This window comes from Schistocerca serialis, chromosome 10 (assembly GCF_023864345.2).
Source record: "Schistocerca serialis cubense isolate TAMUIC-IGC-003099 chromosome 10, iqSchSeri2.2, whole genome shotgun sequence".
NCBI lineage: Eukaryota > Metazoa > Arthropoda > Insecta > Orthoptera > Acrididae > Schistocerca > Schistocerca serialis.
The window spans coordinates 243,000,909-243,023,841 of record NC_064647.1 but is presented as its reverse complement, the minus strand read 5'-3'; the positions used below and the strand labels follow the sequence as shown (position 1 = coordinate 243,023,841).

General features: G+C 41.2%; 1 protein-coding gene across 1 annotated transcript in view; it reads right to left on the bottom strand.

The window, feature by feature from the left end:
• Positions 1 to 241: 241 nt before the first annotated feature.
• LOC126424845 (Golgi resident protein GCP60) overlaps positions 242 to 22,933 on the bottom strand; it is an 88,990-nt gene continuing 66,298 nt past the window's right edge. Inside the window, exons 8-9 of the mRNA XM_050087654.1 lie at positions 13,386 to 13,569; positions 242 to 4,909 (exon numbers count right to left, since the gene is read on the bottom strand). Of these exons, the coding sequence (XP_049943611.1) occupies positions 4,665 to 4,909; positions 13,386 to 13,569 (429 nt within the window). The 3' untranslated portion in view covers positions 242 to 4,664. The remainder of the gene's footprint in view (positions 4,910 to 13,385; positions 13,570 to 22,933) is intronic.

The window sequence follows — 22,933 nt, the reverse complement described above, 5'->3', positions numbered from 1 at the left end:
CAACAGATTTTCTTAGGTTGTGTTAAAAAAAAAATTTCAACCGTTTAATGCATGGCTGAAGTTTTTAGAAGTGTTCTTATTCAAGTGGAAGTGGATGGTTGCAAAATGGAGCACAATGTCATGGTTTACTCGGTATAACATTCTGTGACTTTCAAAGTAAAGTGAAAATGGGTGAGCTTGGCTGTCAGGTTTTTCTTTTTTTTTGTCTTGTCTTCTCTCTCTCTCTCTCTCTCTCTCTCTCTCTCTCTCTCTCTCTCTCTCTCTCTCTTCTGTCTGATATTTCTTTCCTAAAAGAATTTACACCTTGCCTTACTAAAAGACATTGGGTAACTAAGTCAGACTCCAGGACTGTAGGAGTAAGTAAAGAAGTCTGACCCATGTGGTCATGCTGAGAGGATTGAGCACAAATTTAGTGTGGTTTTATTCATATGAAAGCTTTGTCAATAAAAACAATAGGGAATAATTCGAGGCTCCAACTTTGTAACTTGCATGTGTTCCACAATAAAATCAGCAACATAAGTACAGAAAACTTAAAAATGTTGGAAAAAAATTAAATCTATATTTCCTTCACAATAATCTCTTTTTGATGCACATTAAAGTTGAGGGAGCTATGGAAGTATATGAGAAATGTAAAATGAGCTTCTAATCAATTTGGGAATGCTCTCTCCAACTGTGTTGATCAATACTTAATACTTTTAAAAATGGTGATCAATTTCCCACATTAGGATCCTTGCCTCTAACAAGTGTGAGATTAGGAGGGGTACTCTCTTGAAGTTCTCAGACAGCATGAATGTGACCAAATTACTATGATCTTGGAAAAATAAGGGTCATTAGAATACACACAGTGAAGTTTTAGTTGCCTGTATTTCATAATCATTTAAACAATTCCGTGTCTCTCTCTCTCTCTCTCTCTCTCTCTCTCTCTCTCTCTCTCTCTCTCTTTTTTTTTTTTTTTTGTAAAAAATGGAAAAAATTGAATCATCGATTGGGAAAAAATGACTGATCTTAAGATTTAACTTGAACAAATTTAAAAGAAGGGTAGGATTTGACATTAAAGAAGGATTCATTGAAGGTGATCAAGAATTGGGAAACCCAGAATGGAATAATGACAATATTATGAAAAGGATAGATTGCTACTCACCATATAGCTGAAATGTTGAGTCGCAGACAGGCACAACAAAAGGACTACCAAAAATGTAAGCTTTTGGCCAGAAGGCCTTCTGAAATAGACAACATACACATACACGCAAACACAGCGCACACACACGATGACTGTCTCTGGATGCTGGGGCCAAAAGTTTACACGTTCAGTAGTATTTTTGTTGTGCCTGTCTGCGGCTCAACACTCTGCTATATGGTGAGTAACAATACATGCTTTTCATAGTATGTTTGAGTATATTGTGACAAAAATTCATAATGCTCCAATTAGCAACATCCAGGTGAAACTAAGAGAACTTGTTGGCATTGAGACTGCTCTCAATTTTATCACTTTTTAGGGAACATTATAAAGTTGGAAAGTAACTGGACTATTGCCTCGAAGGGGACTACTTTGAAAAATAAAAAATCTCTTAGTTTTCATTTCCTTGGTCAAACCAAAAATGTTTTTAAGTGTAACAGTATTCTGATCGATTGACAGGTGATCTTAAGTATTTTCTAAATATCTGATCAAATGTTGACTATACAAGTATATATCATTTTCTTAAGAAGTTTATTTCTTCTTGAAAACAAACTGTTTCACCAGAAATGTCAGTTTCCACTTAGACAAGAAAAATTGGAGGAATTTAACTGAGGATTTCCTTTTTCCCTACTTAAACTTGGGATATAAAAGTGTGTGTTACAGGGACAAAGTTCAAATTGAAAGTAAATTCAAATAAACATGGTAAAGCTTTAAATATTAGCATCTGGAACGAGAAGGACACCTTATGACCTATTATTGGAGAAAAAAGATCTATTTAAGACACTACAACACCACTGACCAACACACACACTAATGTGGGCATACCACAAATTTAGGTGAGTACTCACAACTTTTTAACAGTACAGCCATCTGATGATTATAAGAATTTGTAGTGAAAGAGCATGGTAGTATTACACATAGAGCATAACCTTTCATACTGTCAGCAAAAAATATATGCTACTACACATCAGTAGATACCAGTGTATAGAAGTATGATATTAAATGTCTGTATAACATTTACACTATATTTTTCTCAGTAAAATTAATATATGCGACACTTTAGAACAGCCTCTCACCCAATTCTATCCATAGGAAAAACGTGTTATTAATTCAGAGTATAGCACCAAAAATAACAAAATAGACATTAGTTGCAAATATTTCCAAAACTACCAACAGACAATGCTTCTGTGACATGTCTCTCAACTTTTAGACAAGCACAAAAATAAGACCCAAGAATGAGAGATAAGCAATCAATCTGTAACACAACATATTGTGGTATCCCAAACATCAACTTATGACATTTACCGATGAAAATCTCACTCCTGTTACAAAGTTTCTCAATTCCACCAATAAATTCAGACATTGTATTCACATATTGCTGCATATCAGAAACAATGTGGCTGTTATAGGTGTAACCTGGAAGTTCAAGTATTAAGATTGCCACATGCATATTTGTGAACATGATCAGACCAATCAGCAATAACAGGTTATAACAGAATGATAGATTGCTATTAGATTCCACTGCTATTGCTGGAATGGTCCAAACAGCTGCACGTCATTCTTGTGTTGCTTAACACTTTCCTCAGTTTCTGGAATTTCCTGGGTTGTTGATGGCGTCATGTTGTATAACACATATTATATGCCCTGAAGAAGGCTGCTTGCTACAGTGGCCAAAATATTGGTACATTTTATGACATGACACAGTCTACAACCCAGAAGAATTCTATTGAATTTGACTCCAGGTGCAAAAGCTTCCGAACACACTTTTTTCATTTGTCATCAGGTCAACTGTGAAGAGAGACACTGTTTTAACACATTTGTCATCAGGTCAACTGTGAAGAGAGACACTGTTTTAACAGACATCAAATTTTCCTCAGTAACCTAATTCTAAAAGATACTGACAGGGAAGGGGAAGGACGGGTATGGGTGACAACAACAATACACCAAGGAAGTTGAATGCCAGCTCAATAAATCGGGTTTGTAGGACGAGTGGAAGGATGTACAAAAGAAGATGGTAAATGAAATGAGGGCATAAAGAAAGATTTAGGAATAGACAAGCTAAACCAAAAAAATAAAATAAAACGGATGGAACATGTAGACTGTTTGGGTGGGGAAACATTCCATGTAAAGTCTCTGAATTACTAATGCACTGGAAGAAGGTATGCAGGAAGGCAATACAAGACATGGAGTACTGCACCAGGCAATTTGCCTAATACATGAAGTGAAGAAGAGGAAGAAGAAGAAGAAGAAGAAGAAGAAGAAACTGACTGCAGCTTCAGTTCACAGTGCCTAGTTATTCGTCTACATTGACATAGAAGATGGGTCTTTTCGTAGGGCCACTTCCAAATCAAATACAACGCTTAACTGCCACAAGCAAAATGTAATATAGTTCTCCGTTACCCATGAATGAGTTTTGAATTTTTCCTGCAAGCTTTTTCTGCTCATTTAAAACCTCTTACAGAATTTTGGTTCAAGGAAGACTGCACGTATAATCAACTGTCCACACATGTAACCAGACAAAACATACAAAAAGTATGCGATATTGTACGAGAGGCAGAGCAAGTCAATTCAAACAGGTGAAAACATAACAGAAATGTGTGTGTCTATATATTCCTGCTCGACAGATTATAGCACAGCATAGATGACCATCTACCTGTTATTGGGCAGGCTATGGGTATACTATAAATATCACCGGGGCTAGAATAATGTTCAATAATAAAATATAATAACAACAACAATGGAAGGACAAAAGGTGTTGTTTCACTTGAGACTTTCCATTATCATATTTATAATAATAATAATAATAATAATAATAATAATAATATTAAAGCATTCATAACAAAAATCCATACACAAATATTCCATCTTTCTGAATGACACCACCAGTTTTTCCATTTACATACTGAATCTACTTGTACACATTCTGCAACTTTTGTATCAACTTACACATGCCCACATTTACAAAGCAATTCACGTGTTAAAATTGCTAGGAAAGAATATTACATCTGAGTTTGATCGACATGCACAAATTAAAGCACATATGAAACAAAAATGATAGTTTAAAAGTTAAGTATACTCCATTTTGAGCATAAGAGATCACTAAGGCAGACGAGAATGGGGATAGTGGTTTCCTACAAAACAAACGGGTTAAAAAGTACAGGACCGAAATTATTGTTCCCTGAAATGAACATATTTAGGCAGTAAACATATCAGATAACAGAAAACCACAGCCAGTAGTACAGATCAAAGTGTCTCACAAGATACTACTGCGACACATATTTCAACCCTTCACTGCCTAATTTATTGCACATTCAGAGAAATGTTAAATCAGAAAATTTAGTAAACAGCAGATATCTGCACTCGTGTTTCAAACAACATTTACTCGGAGCATTCAACTTCACGACAAATCAAAATAAGAAAGGAGAACAGTGCTCGACTGCCCTCACTTATGCCACCACGAGCGGCCCGCACATCCCCCGCCGGACACTCACCGCGTGTAGTAGACGCGGTAGTAGAGAGTCTTGGAGCGCCACAGGCTGTACGAGTTGTCGAACTTGAGCAGGTAGACACCCTGGCCCGGGTACACGTGGCTGCCGGCATACACCTCCAGCTGGCACTCGCGCCGGAACACCGGCACGATCACCGACAGTGGCGGCCGGCTCGCGTCGGCCGCTGCCGCCCGCAGGCTCGCGACACCGCCCCCTCGCTCGACGTCGTCGCCCAGTCCGAGGTCTGGATGTGAACAATAGGTGAAATGAGGTGGTGTGCAGATACTTACAACTGTGCTGGGTTAGTCAATATAAAAACAACCAGTTTTTATTAACTTTTGGACCTCGATGTTCCAGATTTTTCCAATTTTATTTTTAAACATCTACATCTACACACCCAGACCTACATCCATAACCCTGTGGCTAAACATGCCTTGGTGCACAGCCAGCACATCTTGGCACAGTGTTACACCGTCCGGGTTATCTGGATACTTCCCACTAACACCAACCTGTCAGAACTCCGGAGATGGGAACTTGCCCTTCAGTATATCCTCTCTTCTCGTTATCCACCAGGCCTCAACCTCCGCTAATTTCAAGTTGCCGCCGCTCATACCTCACCTGTCTTTCAACAACATCTTTGCCTCTTTACTTCCACCTCGACTAACATCTCTGCCCAAACTCTTTGCCTTTACAAATGTCTGCTTGTGTCTGTGTATGTGCGGATGGATATGTGTGTGTGTGCGCGCGAGTGTATACCTGTCCTTTTTTCCCCCTAAGGTAAGTCTTTCCGCTCCCGGGATTGGAATGACTCCTTACCCTCTCCCTTAAAACCTACATCCTTTCGTCTTTCCCTCTCCTTCCCTGTTTCCTGACGAAGCAACCATTGGTTGCGAAACCTAGAATTGTGTGTGTATGTATGTGTCTGTTTGTGTTTCTATCGACCTGCCAGCGCTTTCGTATGATAAGTCACATCATCTTTGTATAAAAACAAAGATGTTGTGACTTACCAAATGAAAGTGCTGGCAGGTCGACAGACACACAAACGAACACAAACATACACACAAAATTCAAGCTTTCGCAACAAACTGTTGCCTCATCAGGATAGAGGGAAGGAGAGGGAAAGACGAAAGGATGTGGGTTTTAAGGGAGAGGGTAAGGAGTCATTCCAATCCCGGGAGCGGAAAGACTTACCTTAGGGGGAAAAAAGGACGGGTATACACTCGCACACACCCACACACACATCCATCCACACATATACAGACACAAGCAGACAGAACTTATTGTTTCTCCAGCCTGATACTTCTTTCTCCATCTTGATATTTAATCCACTGTTTGTGAACACACACATCAAAAATATAACTTTTTATTTTTTAGGAAAAGCAAATGCAGTAGTTAAAGTCTCTTCGGGTTTGCTGCCAGGTCCTAAAATCAACTCTATTCGATATTTTGGCGATCCAACTGGTCGCCATCTTCAGGAGAATGCTGCTGCTGCTGCTGCTGAGGCTCGCTGAGACTCATCAGCAGAAGCAGCAGCAGCATTCTCCCGAAGACGGCGACCAGTTGGATCACCAAAATATTGAATCGAGTTATTTTAGGATCCGGCAGCAAACCCGAAGAGACTTACAAGACTTGTTACGCTGGGAAAGCCTACAAAGTCAAAAATGCAATATTTCTGATATTTTCCGATTTTTGGGGGCTAACATGAAGCAAACGATTACAGCATTAATGTATTCTAGTCCATGTTTAAACATTTACAGTGATATCATTTTCATCTACTTCGTAAGAATTCAGATGCAGAAGTGATTTCTGTATAACCTATGAATCCCTCTCTAGGACTCCGAACAGAGTTTTATATTCTGGTCTAATAACAGGTTGCCGATGGATATCAAGCAGAAAATTGGAAATTCAAAAACAGAGTAAAAGAATACCTCATTACTCACTCCTTTTGCAATTTAACAGAATAATTTGACTCAGAAATGTAATATTTATATTATGTGGATCCTAACTTTTCTTGTATACAGACAGCTGAGTGAGCTCTGTATGTAGCTATATACACACCTGGAAATGGAAAAAAGAACACATTGACACCGGTGTGTCAGACCCACCATACTTGCTCCGGACACTGCGAGAGGGCTGTACAAGCAATGATCACACGCACGGCACAGCGGACACACCAGGAACCGCGGTGTTAGCTGTCGAATGGCGCTAGCTGCGCAGCATTTGTGCACCGCCGCCGTCAGTGTCAGCCAGTTTGCCGTGGCATACGGAGCTCCATCGCAGTCTTTAACACTGGTAGCATGCCGCGACAGCGTGGACGTGAACCGTATGTGCAGCTGACGGACTTTGAGCGAGGGCGTATAGTGGGCATGCGGGAGGCCGGGTGGACGTACCGCCGAATTGCTCAACACGTGGGGCGTGAGGTCTCCACAGTACATCGATGTTGTCGCCAGTGGTCGGCGGAAGGTGCACGTGCCCGTCGACCTGGGACCCGACCGCAGCGACGCACGGATGCACGCCAAGACCGCAGGATCCTACGCAGTGCCGTAGGGGACCACACCGCCACTTCCCAGCAAATTAGGGACACTGTTGCTCCTGGGGTATCGGCGAGGACCATTCGCAACCGTCTCCATGAAGCTGGGCTACAGTCCCGCACACCGTTAGGCCGTCTTCCGCTCACGCCCCAACATCGTGCAGCCCGCCTCCAGTGGTGTCGCGACAGCCGTGAATGGAGGGACGAATGGAGACGTGTCGTCTTCAGCGATGAGAGTCGCTTCTGCCTTGGTGCCAATGATGGTCGTATGCGTGTTTGGCGCCGTGCAGGTGAGCGCCACAATCAGGACTGCATACGACCGAGGCACACAGGGCCAACACCCGGCATCATGGTGTGGGCAGCGATCTCCTACACTGGCCGTACACCACTGGTGATCGTCGAGGGGACACTGAATAGTGCACGGTACATCCAAACCGTCATCGAACCCATCGTTCTACCATTCCTAGACCGGCAAGGGAACGTGCTGTTCCAACAGGACAATGCACGTCCGCATGTATCCCGTGCCACCCAACGTGCTCTAGAAGGTGTAAGTCAACTACCCTGGCCAGCAAGATCTCCGGATCTGTCCCCCATTGAGCATGTTTGGGACTGGATGAAGAGTCGTCTCACGCGGTCTGCACGTCCAGCACGAACGCTGGTCCAACTGAGGCGCCAGGTGGAAATGGCATGGCAAGCCGTTCCACAGGACTACATCCAGCATCTCTACGATCGTCTCCATGGGAGAATCGCAGCCTGCATTGCTGCGAAAGGTGGATATACACTGTACTAGTGCCGACATTGTGCATGCTCTGTTGCCTGTGTCTATGTGCCTGTGGTTCTGTCAGTGTGATCATGTGATGTATCTGACCCCAGGAATGTGTCAATAAAGTTTCCCCTTCCTGGGACAATGAATTCACGGTGTTCTTATTTCAATTTCCAGGAGTGTAACTCCTCTGTTTAAAGTATCAGATAACAACGGCTGCTGAGCAGTACAGGAGAAAGAAAAGCGCCTTTATCCAAAGTGCAGTAGCTGTTTTCCTCCTAATATACACTGAGGTGACAAACATCACAGAATATCGTGCCGGACCTTCTGCTGCCACCGTAGTGCAGCAACTCGCCACGCGTGGGCTCAACGAGCTGTCGGCAGGCCCCTGCAGAAATATTGAGCCATACTGCCTCTATAGCTATCCATAATTAAAGTATTGCCAGTGCAGGATTTTGTGCACGAACTGACCACTCGATTTGTCCTGTAAAAGTTTGATGGGATTCACATTTAGTGATCTGGGTGACCAAATCATTCACTCGATTTTTCCAGAATGTTCTTCAAACCAATCACGAACAACTGTCGCCCTCCGACACGGCTCATTCTCATCCGCAAGAATTCCAATGTTGTTTGGGAACAACTTCTTTGCGAATGGCTGCAAATGGTCTCCAAGTAGCTGAACATAACCATTTCCAGTCAAAGATCAGTTCAGTTGGACCAGAGGACCCAGTCCATTCGTGCAGACACAGCCTACACCATCATGGAGACACCATCAGCTTGCACGGTGTGTTGTTAACAACTAGGGTCCACAGCTTTGTAGGTCTGTACTACACTTGAACGCAGCCATTAGCTCTCGAAGTGAACTCCATCCGAACAGGTCGCGGAAGGCCCGACACTACTGACCGACCACCGTACCACCGTCAGGTGTCACTGGATGCGGATACGGCAGGGCGCGAGGTCGGCACACTGCTCTCCCAGCCAGTGTCAGTTTTCGTGACTGGAGCTGCTACTCCTCAACCAGGTAGTACCTAAATTTGCCTCACAGGAGCTGAGTGCACCCTGCTTGCCAACAGCACTCGGCAGACCAGACGGTCATCCATCCGAGTGCTAGCCGAGCCCGAAAGTGCTCAACTTCGGTGATCTGAAGGGAACTGACGTTACGACTGTGGCGAGACCTTAGGCCTATCCTTAGCTGGTACCAACTGCAACTGGGACTCGTATGACCACGCCACAGTTTTCCAGCCACCTAGGGTCCAACCAATATGCGCACGAGCACAGGAGAGGCACTGCACGCAATGTGCTGTTAGTAAAGACATTCTCATCAAATATATGTTCCCATAGCCCATTAACACCAAATTTTGCCACAGTGTCCTACCAGATATGTCCATCATATGTCCCATACTGAGTTCATTGAGTTCTGCAGTTATGTCATGCAGTGTTGCTCATCTGTTAGCACTGACAACTCTACGCAAATGCTGCTGCTCTCGGTCATTAAGTGAAGACCATCAGTCACTGTGTTGTCCACGGTGAGATACAATGTCTGAAATTGTTACATAGAATTTTCAAAGCGTTTGCAAGTATATTCATTCTATGAATAGTTAGAATCACAAGTTCCTCTAAATAAGGGTTCACCTTCTGAGGATGTAATGTTTCAGAGTAGAGAAGGAATTAGCATATTTCATCAAAATATAAGAGGTATTAGAGATAATGTTAGTGAACTGGTTAAAGAAGTTGACTCTGAAATTATTGGTATATCAGAGCACCATTTAAATAATTTGACAATTCAGAGGCTTCCTTTGTGAGGATACAGATTAGCTGGCTGTCTTTCAAAGAGTTCCGTGTGGGGTGGGGGAGTGCCTATGCATGTAAAAAACAGTATTCCATTCGAGTCCATAGACTATCATGACACTGCACTGAACAGATATTTGAATGTTGTGCAAAGCAGTTAAATTTGGTGAAACTAAACTTCTAACTGTTGTTGTTTATACATCCCCTAACCCTGATTTCAGATCATTTCTGCTCGAGGTAGACAAGGTTCTTGATTCACTTTGTAGGAAGTAGCAGAAATTAGTTATATGTGGTAGCTTCAATATAAATTTTGTATATGATGGTGCAAGAAAAAGGATGTTGGTAGATCTCTGAATTCATATGATCTGATGCAGACTATGTTTTTTCTAACTAGGGCGCAGCAGCACAGCCATAGACAACATTTTTATTCGTTCTTCATTACTAGATGGGCATTCTGTTAGTAAAAGGGTGAATGGCCTTTCAGACCGTGATGCACAAATTTTAACACTAAAAGGCTATTTTACTCAAACAAATGTCACATATAATTACAAACTATGGAGGAAAGTTAACCAACAGCAATAAAGAGTTTTTTAAACCTTGCGAACGAACAAGAGTGGGAGGATGTTTATAGTGCCGATAACATAGATGATAAATGTAATGCCTTCCTTAACTCATTTCTCATGCTCTTTGAGAGTTACTTTCCATTAGAACATTCTAAACAGTGTACTAGCAGTAATAGGCAGCCCGGGTGGCTGACTAGTGGGATAAGGATATCTTGTAGAACAAAGTGGGAATTACATCAAAATGTTAGAAGTAGGCACAATCAAGCTATAGTAGCCCATTGTAAGGTGTTTAAAAATGTTATTAGGAAGGCAAAGAGTATATAGTATTATATTTTGGGGTAGCTCTTCCCATTCTTAAAGGATATTTTTGGCTCAGAAATGGGCAGTTTGGGTAATAAGTGGTGAAAGTTCACGAACTTCTTCTTGATCCTTGTTCACGAGTCTTGGTATTTTGACATTGGCCTTTCAATACATATATTCCTTACTGTCATTTCTTGTTAACAATATTAGCTTATTCCCAAGAATAAGCAGCTTTCACTCAGTTAATACCCAGCAGAAATCAAACCTGCATTTGGATCGGACTTCCTTAACTCTTGTGCAGAAAGGTGTGGAGTATACTGCTGCATCCATTTTCAATAAACTACCACTCAAATTCAAAAATCTTGGCAGTAATCCACGCGCTTTCGAATCGATACTGAAGAGTTTCCTCGTGGGCCACTCCTCCTATTCTGTCAAGGAGTTCCTTGAAAAATTAAGCTCATTCTTGTTGTGTTGTTGATTGTGTTAATTTAGACTTATGGATTGAGTGTTTCGGGTTCATAAACATTTTATTTTTATCTGTCATTACTTTTATGTCGTAATTTCATGTACCGACACTTTACATGACCTTTGAGATTTGATCCTCAATTTGCTCCTAAGGAATTTGGCGTGTAAATAAATACATAATCTTCACAAAGAAAAACCACTGCATGACATGTCAATGACAATCAGATGGCTATTGCTTCGAGACTATTCCTGAGCCCCTTTGACCATCATCTGTACGAATTGAACATTAGTTGGAGGGCAGATTAATTTTTGGAGAGACCTGTTTCATGGATAAAAGAATCAAATTCCATCTTAACGATACCAAAACTCAGTAAAAGCCTTCCAAGAAAACTTATCCTTATGATAGTAACTTAAGCAGGTCCTACGTGTCATTAGATGTCCATAGAGTTAAGGAAAAATACTGTACATAGCAGGGTTTCTTATTTTAAAAATCAGATTTCAAAGTTGTAAGACATCAACATAAACTGCAGGAAACTTTTAGTACATCAAAAATTTGCAAAAACAAAAGGGCACTGCTGAATTTCAGCTCTTTGCCAATATTCTAATATAATTTACCGTGCGTCGGCAAAGTCTCTCTGCGGCAGCGAGCCTCATGTGCCTCCCCTTGCAGAATGTGTAAAATTGGCAGCACATTCAAGTCTCGCCTGCACGTGTTCCATCTATCTGCAGTGGTAGGGTGGGGGACAGTAGTGTTGCATGTGTGTTGCAGCTTTTAGTTGTGTTATCGTCCACTTCTTGCGTAAACTGTGTGTTGTGAGAATGCTTGCTATTGCGGAGAGTATCAGCAGTTGGGTAACTGGTTAAGGGTCTTATTGTAGTTTTGTAGAAGTAGTTGCAGTATTTTAAAAATTGTCAGAAATAAATAGTTAATACGTAATTTATTACTATCCAAGGAAATGTGATTTGTATGGCCTATTTTAACTTTTAAGATAATAGGCTGTAATTACGAAGAACAAATAAATAAATAAATAAATAAATGTTGCAGAGGGAGCATTTTTAGTGGAAGAGGTTTTCTGTGCAGAAGGAAACTCTTCAGGCCACGTGAGGCGGCAATTTAGTTAACGCTTTCCTATTTCAAGGTGCCCACATCATGACTCTGTACAAGATTTAACTTGCAAATTCCACACAGCACATGCAGTTCAAGATGCAGCACGAACTGGTAAGCCCATAGAACGGAAGCTTGATGTCACTTTGGATATCATAAGCTTGACGACACTTTGGACATCGTGCTGCAGAGTCCAACAAAATCAGTGAGGAGAGTGTCTCATACGATAGCACGTAAGGCCGCAACCAAAAACCTGGGGACGTATCCATAAAAAATTACTGCTGTGCAACAATTACATTGTATATACCATGTAATAGTGTACTGTGAATGGTTTCAGCGATTTGTTAACTGACATACAGCTAATGTTTTAGTTTGAACCTTTTTCACTGAAGGGGTTTGGTTCCACCTGTGTCACGACATTAATTCCAAAATTCACGAATTTGGTCATCAGAAAATCCACATGCTGTATGAGAATGCCATTGCACACTAAGAAAATAATAATGTGGGTGAAATAATGTGAACATGAATCATAGGCTGATCTTTTTCAATATTAACGTAACCTTCAATGTCTATTATTCCCAGATAATTTAACCATTTATTCCCCTGCTAAATGAAAATGACATCAATTATTCATTTTTCCAAAAAGACAACACTACTGCTCATATGGCACACCAGTCCATATGACTTTTAGATGACATCTGTGGAGGCAGAGTAATTATGAAAGGTCTCTGGCCCCTGCACTCACCAAATCTCTCTCTGCCTGAATATTTCCTTTTGCGTGTGGCTACAACATTCGTGTATCAAAATAACCCAAAGATATTAGATGAACTGAAGACTGCAACAACTGATTATCTGCATTACATTACACGTGGAACATTGGTAAAGGTGATTGCAAACAAATGTAAACATATTTAACTATGCCTTCAAAAATGAGGAAAACATTTCCACCACCTAAAGTGATTTTGGTGAGTATAAAGTATTTCATTGTAATTAATATTATTTTTTTTTCACTGCAATAATGTTGAATCCCATATCCCAACATAACTGTGGCCACTAGCAGTGAATCCCGGCCCCTAGCCTATACAGTGAAATGAATGTTCTGCCAACCTTACACAACCCTCGAGGCAAGACATGTGGAGCTCGCCACTGCAGAGACACTTTACAGACGTACTTGTATACAGCATATGTCCCAAATGCAATTCATACCATCATTGTCCTCATCATCATCAAATTCCTCTTCATCTTCTTCTTCGCTCTCTGCGATGTGAACAGAAACTTGACTGGTGGTTGGTTTCGCCCATTCAAAATATACTCCGAAACCAATATCGTAGTTGTCTGTTGCAAACTCCCAAAACAGGCATGTGCCATCTTCGTGTGTTGGAACTCGTACCTACAAAGAGAACACATCAACAAAATCATTTACAAACAAAAAACTGTTAATGCCAACTTACTTCACATGGCTGCAAAACAATTACCGTATTTACTCCAATCTGAGCCGCACTTTTTTTCCAGTTTTTGTAATCCAAAAAACCACATGCGGCTTAGAATCGAGTGCAAAGTAAGCGGAAGTTCTGAAAAAATGTTGGTAGGTGCCGCCACAACTAACTTCTGCTATAGAATTTATGTAGTGCTACACAGGCATGCCTTGCAGGCACAAAGATAAATACTGGTGCCAAAACCTCTGCATCAGTAAATAAATTTCTAGGAAAAGGTAGAAGACGAGCTTTTTTCTTGCCCCGAGTTTCGACCACCGCTTTTTCATACATTATCGAACAAAGTAAATAGAAATTCCGTATTGTTCACCTTAGAATGTAGCAGCCTTTTCAATATTCGTAGCAACAAAAATAAATTTCGTTACACTAAAATACCAACAATGTACAAGGCTTTAGGATTGTTGCACGAGATGATAAGCTGGGTCTCGTTAAGATTTCACGTAGTGCACCTATTGCTTCGTGGAATTTTGTAAAGTGCTTGCTGGTGTTAGTGAACCATAGTGAAGCGCTTTCATTATAGTGCCAAATTCAAGAGGGGAGTTATTTCTTTTACGGAACAAAGTTCTAATCATTCTGCAGGTCTGCAATAAGGGATCGATGAGAGCAACGTCGTGCAATGACAACTGCAGAGAGACGAATTATTTGAATGTTCAAGTAGCAGGAAAGCATTTAGCGGGCCAAGGTGTGGCCAATATCATGCACTAGAAGTGATTTTAAATGAATTTGTTAAGGAACAGTGTCAGAAATTCCTTCCAGTGAACACTGAAATTTTAAAAATTAAGGCACATGAAATTGCTAGAGAGCAAAAAATCGAAAATTTTAAGGCTAGTCGGAGCTGGATTGATCTGTTTATGAAGTGCTGGGGTTTTTCCGTTCGAAGGCGAACTTCAGCTGCACAGAAGCTGCTAAAAAGTTATTAAGAAAAACTTGTGGAATTTCAGCACTTCATAATTAGGCGGCACACAGATAAGCAATAACTTCTTGGTCAGATAGGAAATGCTGACCAACTCCCGCATATTTTGACATGCCGTCAAATTATACGCAAAAGACAGAAAGACATAAGTGTTCTTACATCAGGGGGTGAAAAACAGCGGATGTCCATCATGCTTGCTTGCACAGCAGATGGACATAAATCATCCCCATTCACAGTTTTCAAGCGAAAGACTTTACCGAAATTGGAAATGTTTCCAAAAACTAATTGTGCGAACAAACGAAACTGGGTGGTTTTTGGAGGACATGGTGCTGGAATGGATTAAGTGTGTGTGGAATCGTCGTCCTGGCGCAATGCTTGGTTTACGCAAGTGATCTCTGGTTTGCACAGTCTGTTGGTATTAGATGCGTATGCAGGCCATACAACACCTGCAGTAAAACGAGAAGTAGAGGAAAGCAAAACGCACTAGGCAGTAATTCCAGGCGGGATGACGTCAATTCTGCAACCACTTGACGTCTTTTAGCTGATGACACTACTATTATGCTTGAAAGTCAATCAATCAGTGAACTAGTAAATAAATGTAATGCTGTACTTGTAGTTGTCCTACACTGGTTTAAGTCTAACAGATTAACACTAAATATTGAAAAAGCACAACATATTTCATGCATCATCACCAGAAAATGAAGCAATCAACTTATACTATGACAGTCAAAATATATTACAGAGTGACACTAAGTTACTGGGCATTACAATTAATGACAGGTTAAACTCTTCTTATAAAAGACTAAGTGTAGTAACTTATGCCCTGCATGTAATTTCCCCTGTTGGTGATGTGAATGCTATCAAAGCAGCTTACTTTGGATATTTTCACTCCATCACGTCATATGGTATAATTTTTTGGGATAATCAACCTTTAGCCAAAAAGGTCTTTAATGCACAAAAGAGAGCAATTAGAATCATGAGTGGCATTCATCCAATATATTCTTGCAGAAACGTGTCCAGTAAGCTACAAATATTGACCACCACATCAGTACTTATTTTCTTTGATGATTTTTGTCTTGAATAACCACTCTCTTTTTACATCCAATAAAGCATACCACGATCACAACACAGGTCTTAAAATGATTTACACAGAGATCTAAAACAGCTAAGTGTCATACAAAAAGGTATTCATTATTCTGCCACAAAACTCTTCAATTCTCTTCCATCTGATATCAAAGTCCACATTAATTCACCAGCTACATTTAAATTTAATTTAAGAAAATACCTTATCGATAAGTCCTCCTATTTTCTGGAAGAGGAACTGCAAAGTAGGCCTAACCAGTGGCAGTCTTTTTAATTTTTTATTGTATTTCCTATTTATATTCTAGTCTCTGTTTATATTATGTTAGCTGCAATTTATCTTCGCTGCCTAAAATGATCAATGCACGAATTTTCTTTTTTCTGTTCCAAAAGTTATTTTCCATAGTTTACATAATGTTTACCTGAACTGTATTTACTTAATTTCAGTTCACCCTTTAAGTTTATATCACCAGACTGCTACGTTCTTGTCATGGTGCTAATGTTTGTTGTATATCTATAAAGATGTGAACCTGGCTCATTCACATCTTTGTGATTCATCACTATATGGATTAATGGAATATGAAATAAACAAATAACTAAAAATAAATAAATAAATTACTAAACTTCCAGGCAGATTAAAACTGTGTGCCTGACCGAGACTCGAACTCGGGACCTTTGCCTTTCGCGGGCAAGTGCTCTACCATCTGAGCTACCGAAGCACGACTCACGCCTGGTGCTCACAGCTTTACTTCTGCCAGTATCTCGTCTCCTACCTTCCAAGCTTTACAGAAGCTCTCCTGCGAACCTTGCAGAACTAGCACTCCTGAAAGAAAGGATATTGCGGAGACATGGCTTAGCCACAGCCTGTGCTAGCTAGTGCTAGTTCTGCAAGGTTCGCAGGAGAGCTTCTGTAACGTTTGGAAGGTAGGAGACGAGATACTGGCAGAAGTAAAGCTGTGAGCACCGGGCGTGAGTCGTGCTTCGGTAGCTCAGATGGTAGAGCACTTGCCCGTGAAAGGCAAAGGTCCCGAGTTCGAGTCTCGGTCGGGCACACAGTTTTAATCTGCTAGGAAGTTTCATATCAGCGTACACTCCGCTGCAGAGTGAAAATCTCATTCTGGAAATAAATTACTGCTCAGTAAACTATGGCAGATGTCCAAAGTCATATTCCCCTAATCCTCTTGAGCAGTGTATAAATAAAGTGAGCAACTGGATGGCACCTCAATACATTACTCTACCTGATAATGCTGTGTTGGTTTGAAGTACCAGTGCAAAAACTGACAATGTCCTTGGAGATAAAATCCACACTGAATGGTTTTAAAACGGATTTTTTATCTGTCTTGACTGTATCAACTTTTTTTAAATGACTTGTTCTGATTCAACATGAACCAGTCTCAGAGCTGTAGACAACAGTAAACTAACTAAACAGCAAATACTCTAACATCAAATGCATCAGAATGTACCTGATTGTATCGGTTACAAGAGTAACTCATCCAACCGTCAGCAAAATGTAAATGCAATATCACATAATAAAATGATTGTTCAGTAGAATCCACATTATTAATATGGCTCACAAGGCTACTTCCAACTGATGGCATGTGGTACATTTGTTGCATTTGAATAAAAGAAGTACACCCACAGTGAATTAATAATAATTATTGTTCGTATGGTAAGGATGCCGTTCTTGGAGGCGCTTAATTAAAATCTGTGATTCATAAATTATAGTAATGATGTATTTATAATGAATGGCTTTTAACCTAGGATTTCAATTAAATACATTCAATTACTGTATGGTTAAATGATGGTGGTGTCCTCTTGGGTAAAATATTCCAGAGGTAAAATAGTCCCCCATTTGGATCCCCGGGCGGGGACTACTCAAGAGGACGTCGTTATCAGGAGAAAGAAAACTGGCGTCCTACGGATCGAAGCGTGGAATGTCAGATCCCTTAATCGGGCAGGTAGGTTAGAAAATTTGAAAAGGGAAATGGATAGGTTAAAGTTAGATATAGTGGGAATTAGTGAAGTTTGGTGGCAGGAGGAACAAGACTTTTGGTAAGGTGAATACAGGGTTATAAATACAAAATCAAATAGGGGTAATGCAGGAGTAGGTTTAATAATGAATAAAAAATAGGAGTGCGGGTAAGCTACTACCAACAGCATAGTGAACGCATTATTGTGGCCAAGATAGATACGAAGCCCACGCCTACCACAGTAGTATAAGTTTATATGCCAACTAGCTCCGCAGATGACGAAAAAATTGATGAAATGTATGATGAGATAAAATAAATTATTCAGGTAGTGAAGGGAGACGAAAATTTAATAGTCATGGGTGACTGGAATTCGAGAGTAGGAAAAGGGAGAGATGGAAACATAGTAGGTGAATATGGATTGGGGGAAAGAAATGAAAGACAAAGCCGTCTGGTAGAATTTTGCACAGAGCATAACTTAATCATAGCTAACACTTGGTTCAAGAATCATAAAACAAGGTTGTATACATGGAAGAATCCTGGAGATACTATAAGGTATCAGATAGACTATATAATGGTAAGACAGATATTTAGGAACCAGGTTTTAAACTGTAAGACATTTCCAGGGGCAGATGTGGACTCTGGCCACAATCTATTGGTTATGAACTGTAGATTAAAACTGAAGAAACTGCAAAAAGGTGGGAATTTAAGGGGATGGGACCTGGATAAACCGAAAAAACCAGAGGTTGTACAGAGTTTCAGGGAGAGCATAAGGGAACAATTGACAGCAGTGGGGGAAAGAAGTACAGTAGAAGAAGAATGGGTAGCTCTGAGGGATGAAGTAGTGAAGGCAGCAGAGGATCAAGTAGGTAAAAAGACGAGGGCTAGTAGAACTCCTTGGGTAACAGGAGAAATACTGAATTTAATTGATGAAAGGAGTAAATATAAAAATGCAGTAAATGAAGCAGGCAAAAAGGAATACAGACGTCTCAAAAATGAGATCGACAGGAAGTGCAAAATGGCTAAGCAGGGATGGCTAGAGGACAAATGTGAGGATGTAGAGGCTTATCTCACGAGGGGTAAGATAGATACTGACTACAGGAAAATTAAAGAGACCTTTGGAGAAAAGAGAGCCACTTGTATGAATATCAAGAGCTCAGATGGAAACCCAGTTCTAGGCAAAGAGGGGAATGCAGAAAAGTGGAAGGAGCATATAGAGGGTCTATACAAGGGTGACGTACTTGAGGACAACATTATGGTAATGGAAGAGGATGTAGATGAACATGAAATGGGAGATACGATACTGCGTGAAGAGTTTGACAGAACACTGAAAGACCTGAGTCGAGACAAGGCCCCGGGAGTAGACAACATTCCATTGGAACTACTGACGACCTTGGGAGAGCCAGTCCTGACAAAACTCAACCATCTGGTGAGCAGGATGTATGAGACAGGCGAAATACCCTCAGACTTCAAGAAGAATATAATAATTCCAATCCCAAAGAAAGCAGGTGTTGACAGATGTGAAAATTACCAAACTATCAGTTTAACAGGTCACAGCTGCTAAATACTAACGCCAATTCTTTACAGACGAATGGGAAAATTGGTAGAAGCTGACCTCGGCGAAGATCAGTTTGGAGTCCGCAGAAATGTTGGAACAAGTGAGGCAATACTGTCCCTACGACTTATCTTAGAAAATAGATTACGGAAAGGCAAACCTACATTTCTAGCATTTGTAAACTTAGAAAAGCTTTTGACAATGTTGACTGGAATACTCTCTTTCAAATTCTAAAGGTGGCAGGGGGTAAAGTACAGGGAGCGAAAAGCTATTTACAATTTGTACAGAAACCAGATGGCAGATATAAGAGTCTAGGGGCATGAAAGGGAAGCAGCGGTTGGGAAGGGAGCGAGACAGGGTTGTAGCCTGTCCCCGATGTTATTCAATCTGTATATTGAGCAAGCAGTAAAGGAAACAAAAGAAAAATCCCGAGTAGGTATTAAAGTCCATGGAGAAGAAATAAAAACGTTGAGGTTCGCCGATGACATTGTATTTCTGTCAGAGACAGCAAAGGACTTGGAAGAGCAGTTGAACGGAATGGACAGTCTTGAAAGGAGGATATAAGATCAACATCAACAAAAGCAAAACGAGGATAATGGAAAGTTGTCGAATTAAGTTGGGTGATACTGAGGGAATTAGATTAGGAAATGAGACACTTAAAGTAGTAAAGGAGTTTTGCTATTTGGGGAGCAAAATAACTGATGATGGTCGAAGTAGAGAGGATATAAAATGTAGATTGGCAATGGGAAGGAAAGCGTTTCTGATGAAGAGAAATTTGTTAACATCGAGTATTGATTTAAGTGTCAGGAAGTCGTTTCTGAAAGTATTTGTATGGAATGTAGCCACGTATGGAAGTGAAACATGGACGATGACTAGTTTGGACAAGAAGAGAATAGAAGCTTTTGAAATGTGGTGCTACAGAAGGATGCTGAAGATTAGATGGGTAGATCACATAACTAATGAGGAGGTATTGAATAGGACTGAGGAGAAGAGAAGTTTGTGGCACTACTTGACTAGAAGAAGGGATTGGTTGGTAGGACATGTTCTGAGGCATCAAGGGATCACAAATTTAGCATTGGAGGGCAGTGTGGAGGGTAAAAATCGTAGAGGCAGACCGAGAGATGAATACACTAAGCAGATTCAGAAGGATGTAGGTTGCAGTAAGTACTGGGAGATGAAGAAGCTTGCACAGGATAGAGTAGCATGGAGAGCTGCATCAAACCAGTCTCAGGACTGAAGACAACAACAACAACAACAACAACAACAACATTCAATAACAGTACTCTCACCATACAGACAGTAATTATTATTAATTCAGAGAGGATGCACAGGTTTTGTGAAATAATGTGTGCACACTTGAAAGGTGTGTGCATTAGCAATCTGTTGTGATCTGTGAGAGTGCACTGTGTGTGAGCAATACTGTGAACTTCCTATAGAGCCCACCACAGGCGAGTGTCTATTTAAAACCTGCCACACCACACTCACACCCCGTATCATGTTATTACCTGCTTGCATACATTTACCTTACCTTACCATGTTAAGTGTTTGTTATGGTGTTTGGTGCACATTCCACATCTAATAGAGTTGTACTAACATTCTTCGTTGTGTTGTATGTCCAAGTTACAACACACGTGATGATGAGTGTGGGATTATTCTCCACACAGTTTTCAGTCTCTGGTTGGTCCTCCATAGCGTTCACAATGTCTGAGAGCGCTACTGACAAGTTCTTACATCGGCCGTTTGATCAGAAAGGGGTTCTCACTGCAGTGTTGCAGGAGGCATTCACCACGGCACAACATTATCAAACCAAGGTGTTGCTAATGCTTGCCTCTGGTTTGGCCAGTTTGAATCCATCTCAATCTACATCGCCTGTCACGCTGCCCCTTGCACCTCCTGTCTTGCCTGTCACTACCCCTATTGTTTATCCCCTGCCGTATCCAGCTTATGATGGGTCTGTCGAAGAATGGGAAGCATACAAAAAACAGTTGCGACAGCATTTTCATGCATTGGGTTGACTGATGTTACCTTATTCTGTACTTTTTTTTTGTTTTGGTTATCACGCTGCACGTATCAACTCCTTTGCCAGCTGGACCCCCTGCAGGATCTGTCTTTATTCTCTTTCGATAACACATGCGACCTTCTTTCGAAGTACTACTGTAAACAGACACTCGTCATTGCCACTCGAGTTGTGTTCTATTGGTGTCACAAGAAACCAGAAGATTCCGATAAGACTTGGGCTACTGAGCTTCACTGTTGAAGCCATCATTGTCACTTTATCAGTGATGAAAATAAGGAGTCGTATCCCGACCAAACGGCTCGTGACGCAATCATTGGATTATCCCCTGATCGTGAGGTTCGTGAGCAGGGCCTTCAATATGAAAACCCCTCCCTCTTCGACATTTGCACTATTGCACAATCATTTGAGGTTTTGAGGGCTGCAGGTACTCAAACTATATCATGGTGTGAGATTGCAGAAGTTCAACCCACTTCCCCCCTGCCGTTTGTGGGACGGTTCACAATGGGACAATACGGTGGTGACAATCCACATGTGAGAAAAACATCTTGGCGGCTGGCCCACCTCAGTATGCCAGCCATGGCCGCAGCAGCAGCAGCAGCTGCAGCACAACAAGCCCAGTAATGACAACAACGTGACCGCTCCACGCTTCCCTCTTGTCAGTCGTTTTTTGTAACTCACGACACGCCGGATTGTCCTACGCGGTGGGCCGTTTGCCGCCAGTGTAACAAAACTGGCCACATTGCTCCTGCTTGTAGAAAAATTCCAACAGCCTACTGCAGACACTGACACAGATGTCAATTGTATATTGGCAATCTCCGTTGCTACTAGTAAGCGTTTTATTGCGGTCAAGGTTTAGTAGAAGGTTTTGCACATCTAAGTCGACACTGGTGCTGCCATGTCATTACTCAATTTGCAAACGTACATAGGCTTGCATTCTCCCCCTTTAGTGCTACTTTTTTGTCACGTACGTCAGTCACTTGTAGTAAACAAAGCATTCAGATATTAGGCAGTTTCTCAGCCCCAGTCATATATAAACAAGTGGTTCATCTGCTCACTTTTCTGATCGTGAACAGTGCACACACCAAAAATTTTTTGATATGGATGGCTTAAGCTTTTCGGGCTTACTGTTTCCGATAAAGTTAATCTCGTCCATGATCAGGTGCCTTATACACAACTCAACTCTTTATGCTCTGAATTTTTCGCCCTGTTTTTTGTGGATTTGGGTTGTGCTAGTAAATCCAAAGCCCACGTAACTGTGAAACCTTTGGCTTTTCTTTTGGGCTCGCCCAGTGCCAATGGCACTCTGTGACCACGTCAAGGCGGGGCTCGATCACCTCACAGCCTCTCGGGTCATCCAACTGATCGCATCCCATGAATGGGCTACCACACTCAATCATTGTCGAGAAGTCATCAGGATGGTTCTGCCTTTGCAGCGATTTCAAAGTTTCTGTCAGTGCTCTTCTATCATTGACACGTACCTCTTGCCACACTCTGACGAACTTTTTGCTAAGGTCATCGGTGGTCAGTATTTTTCCAAGATCAACCTCTCTAATGCGTATTTGCTGCTTCCCACTGATGCTGACTCTCAACGGCTCTCGGTCATTAACATGCCTTGTGGAGGAAGACACTGCGGACATCCGAGCTGTTCCCCAAGAGAAGTGGAATGAAGTAATGTGTTCACACTTGACAGCCACGCACATTAGCAGTGTATTGTCATCCGTGAGAGTGT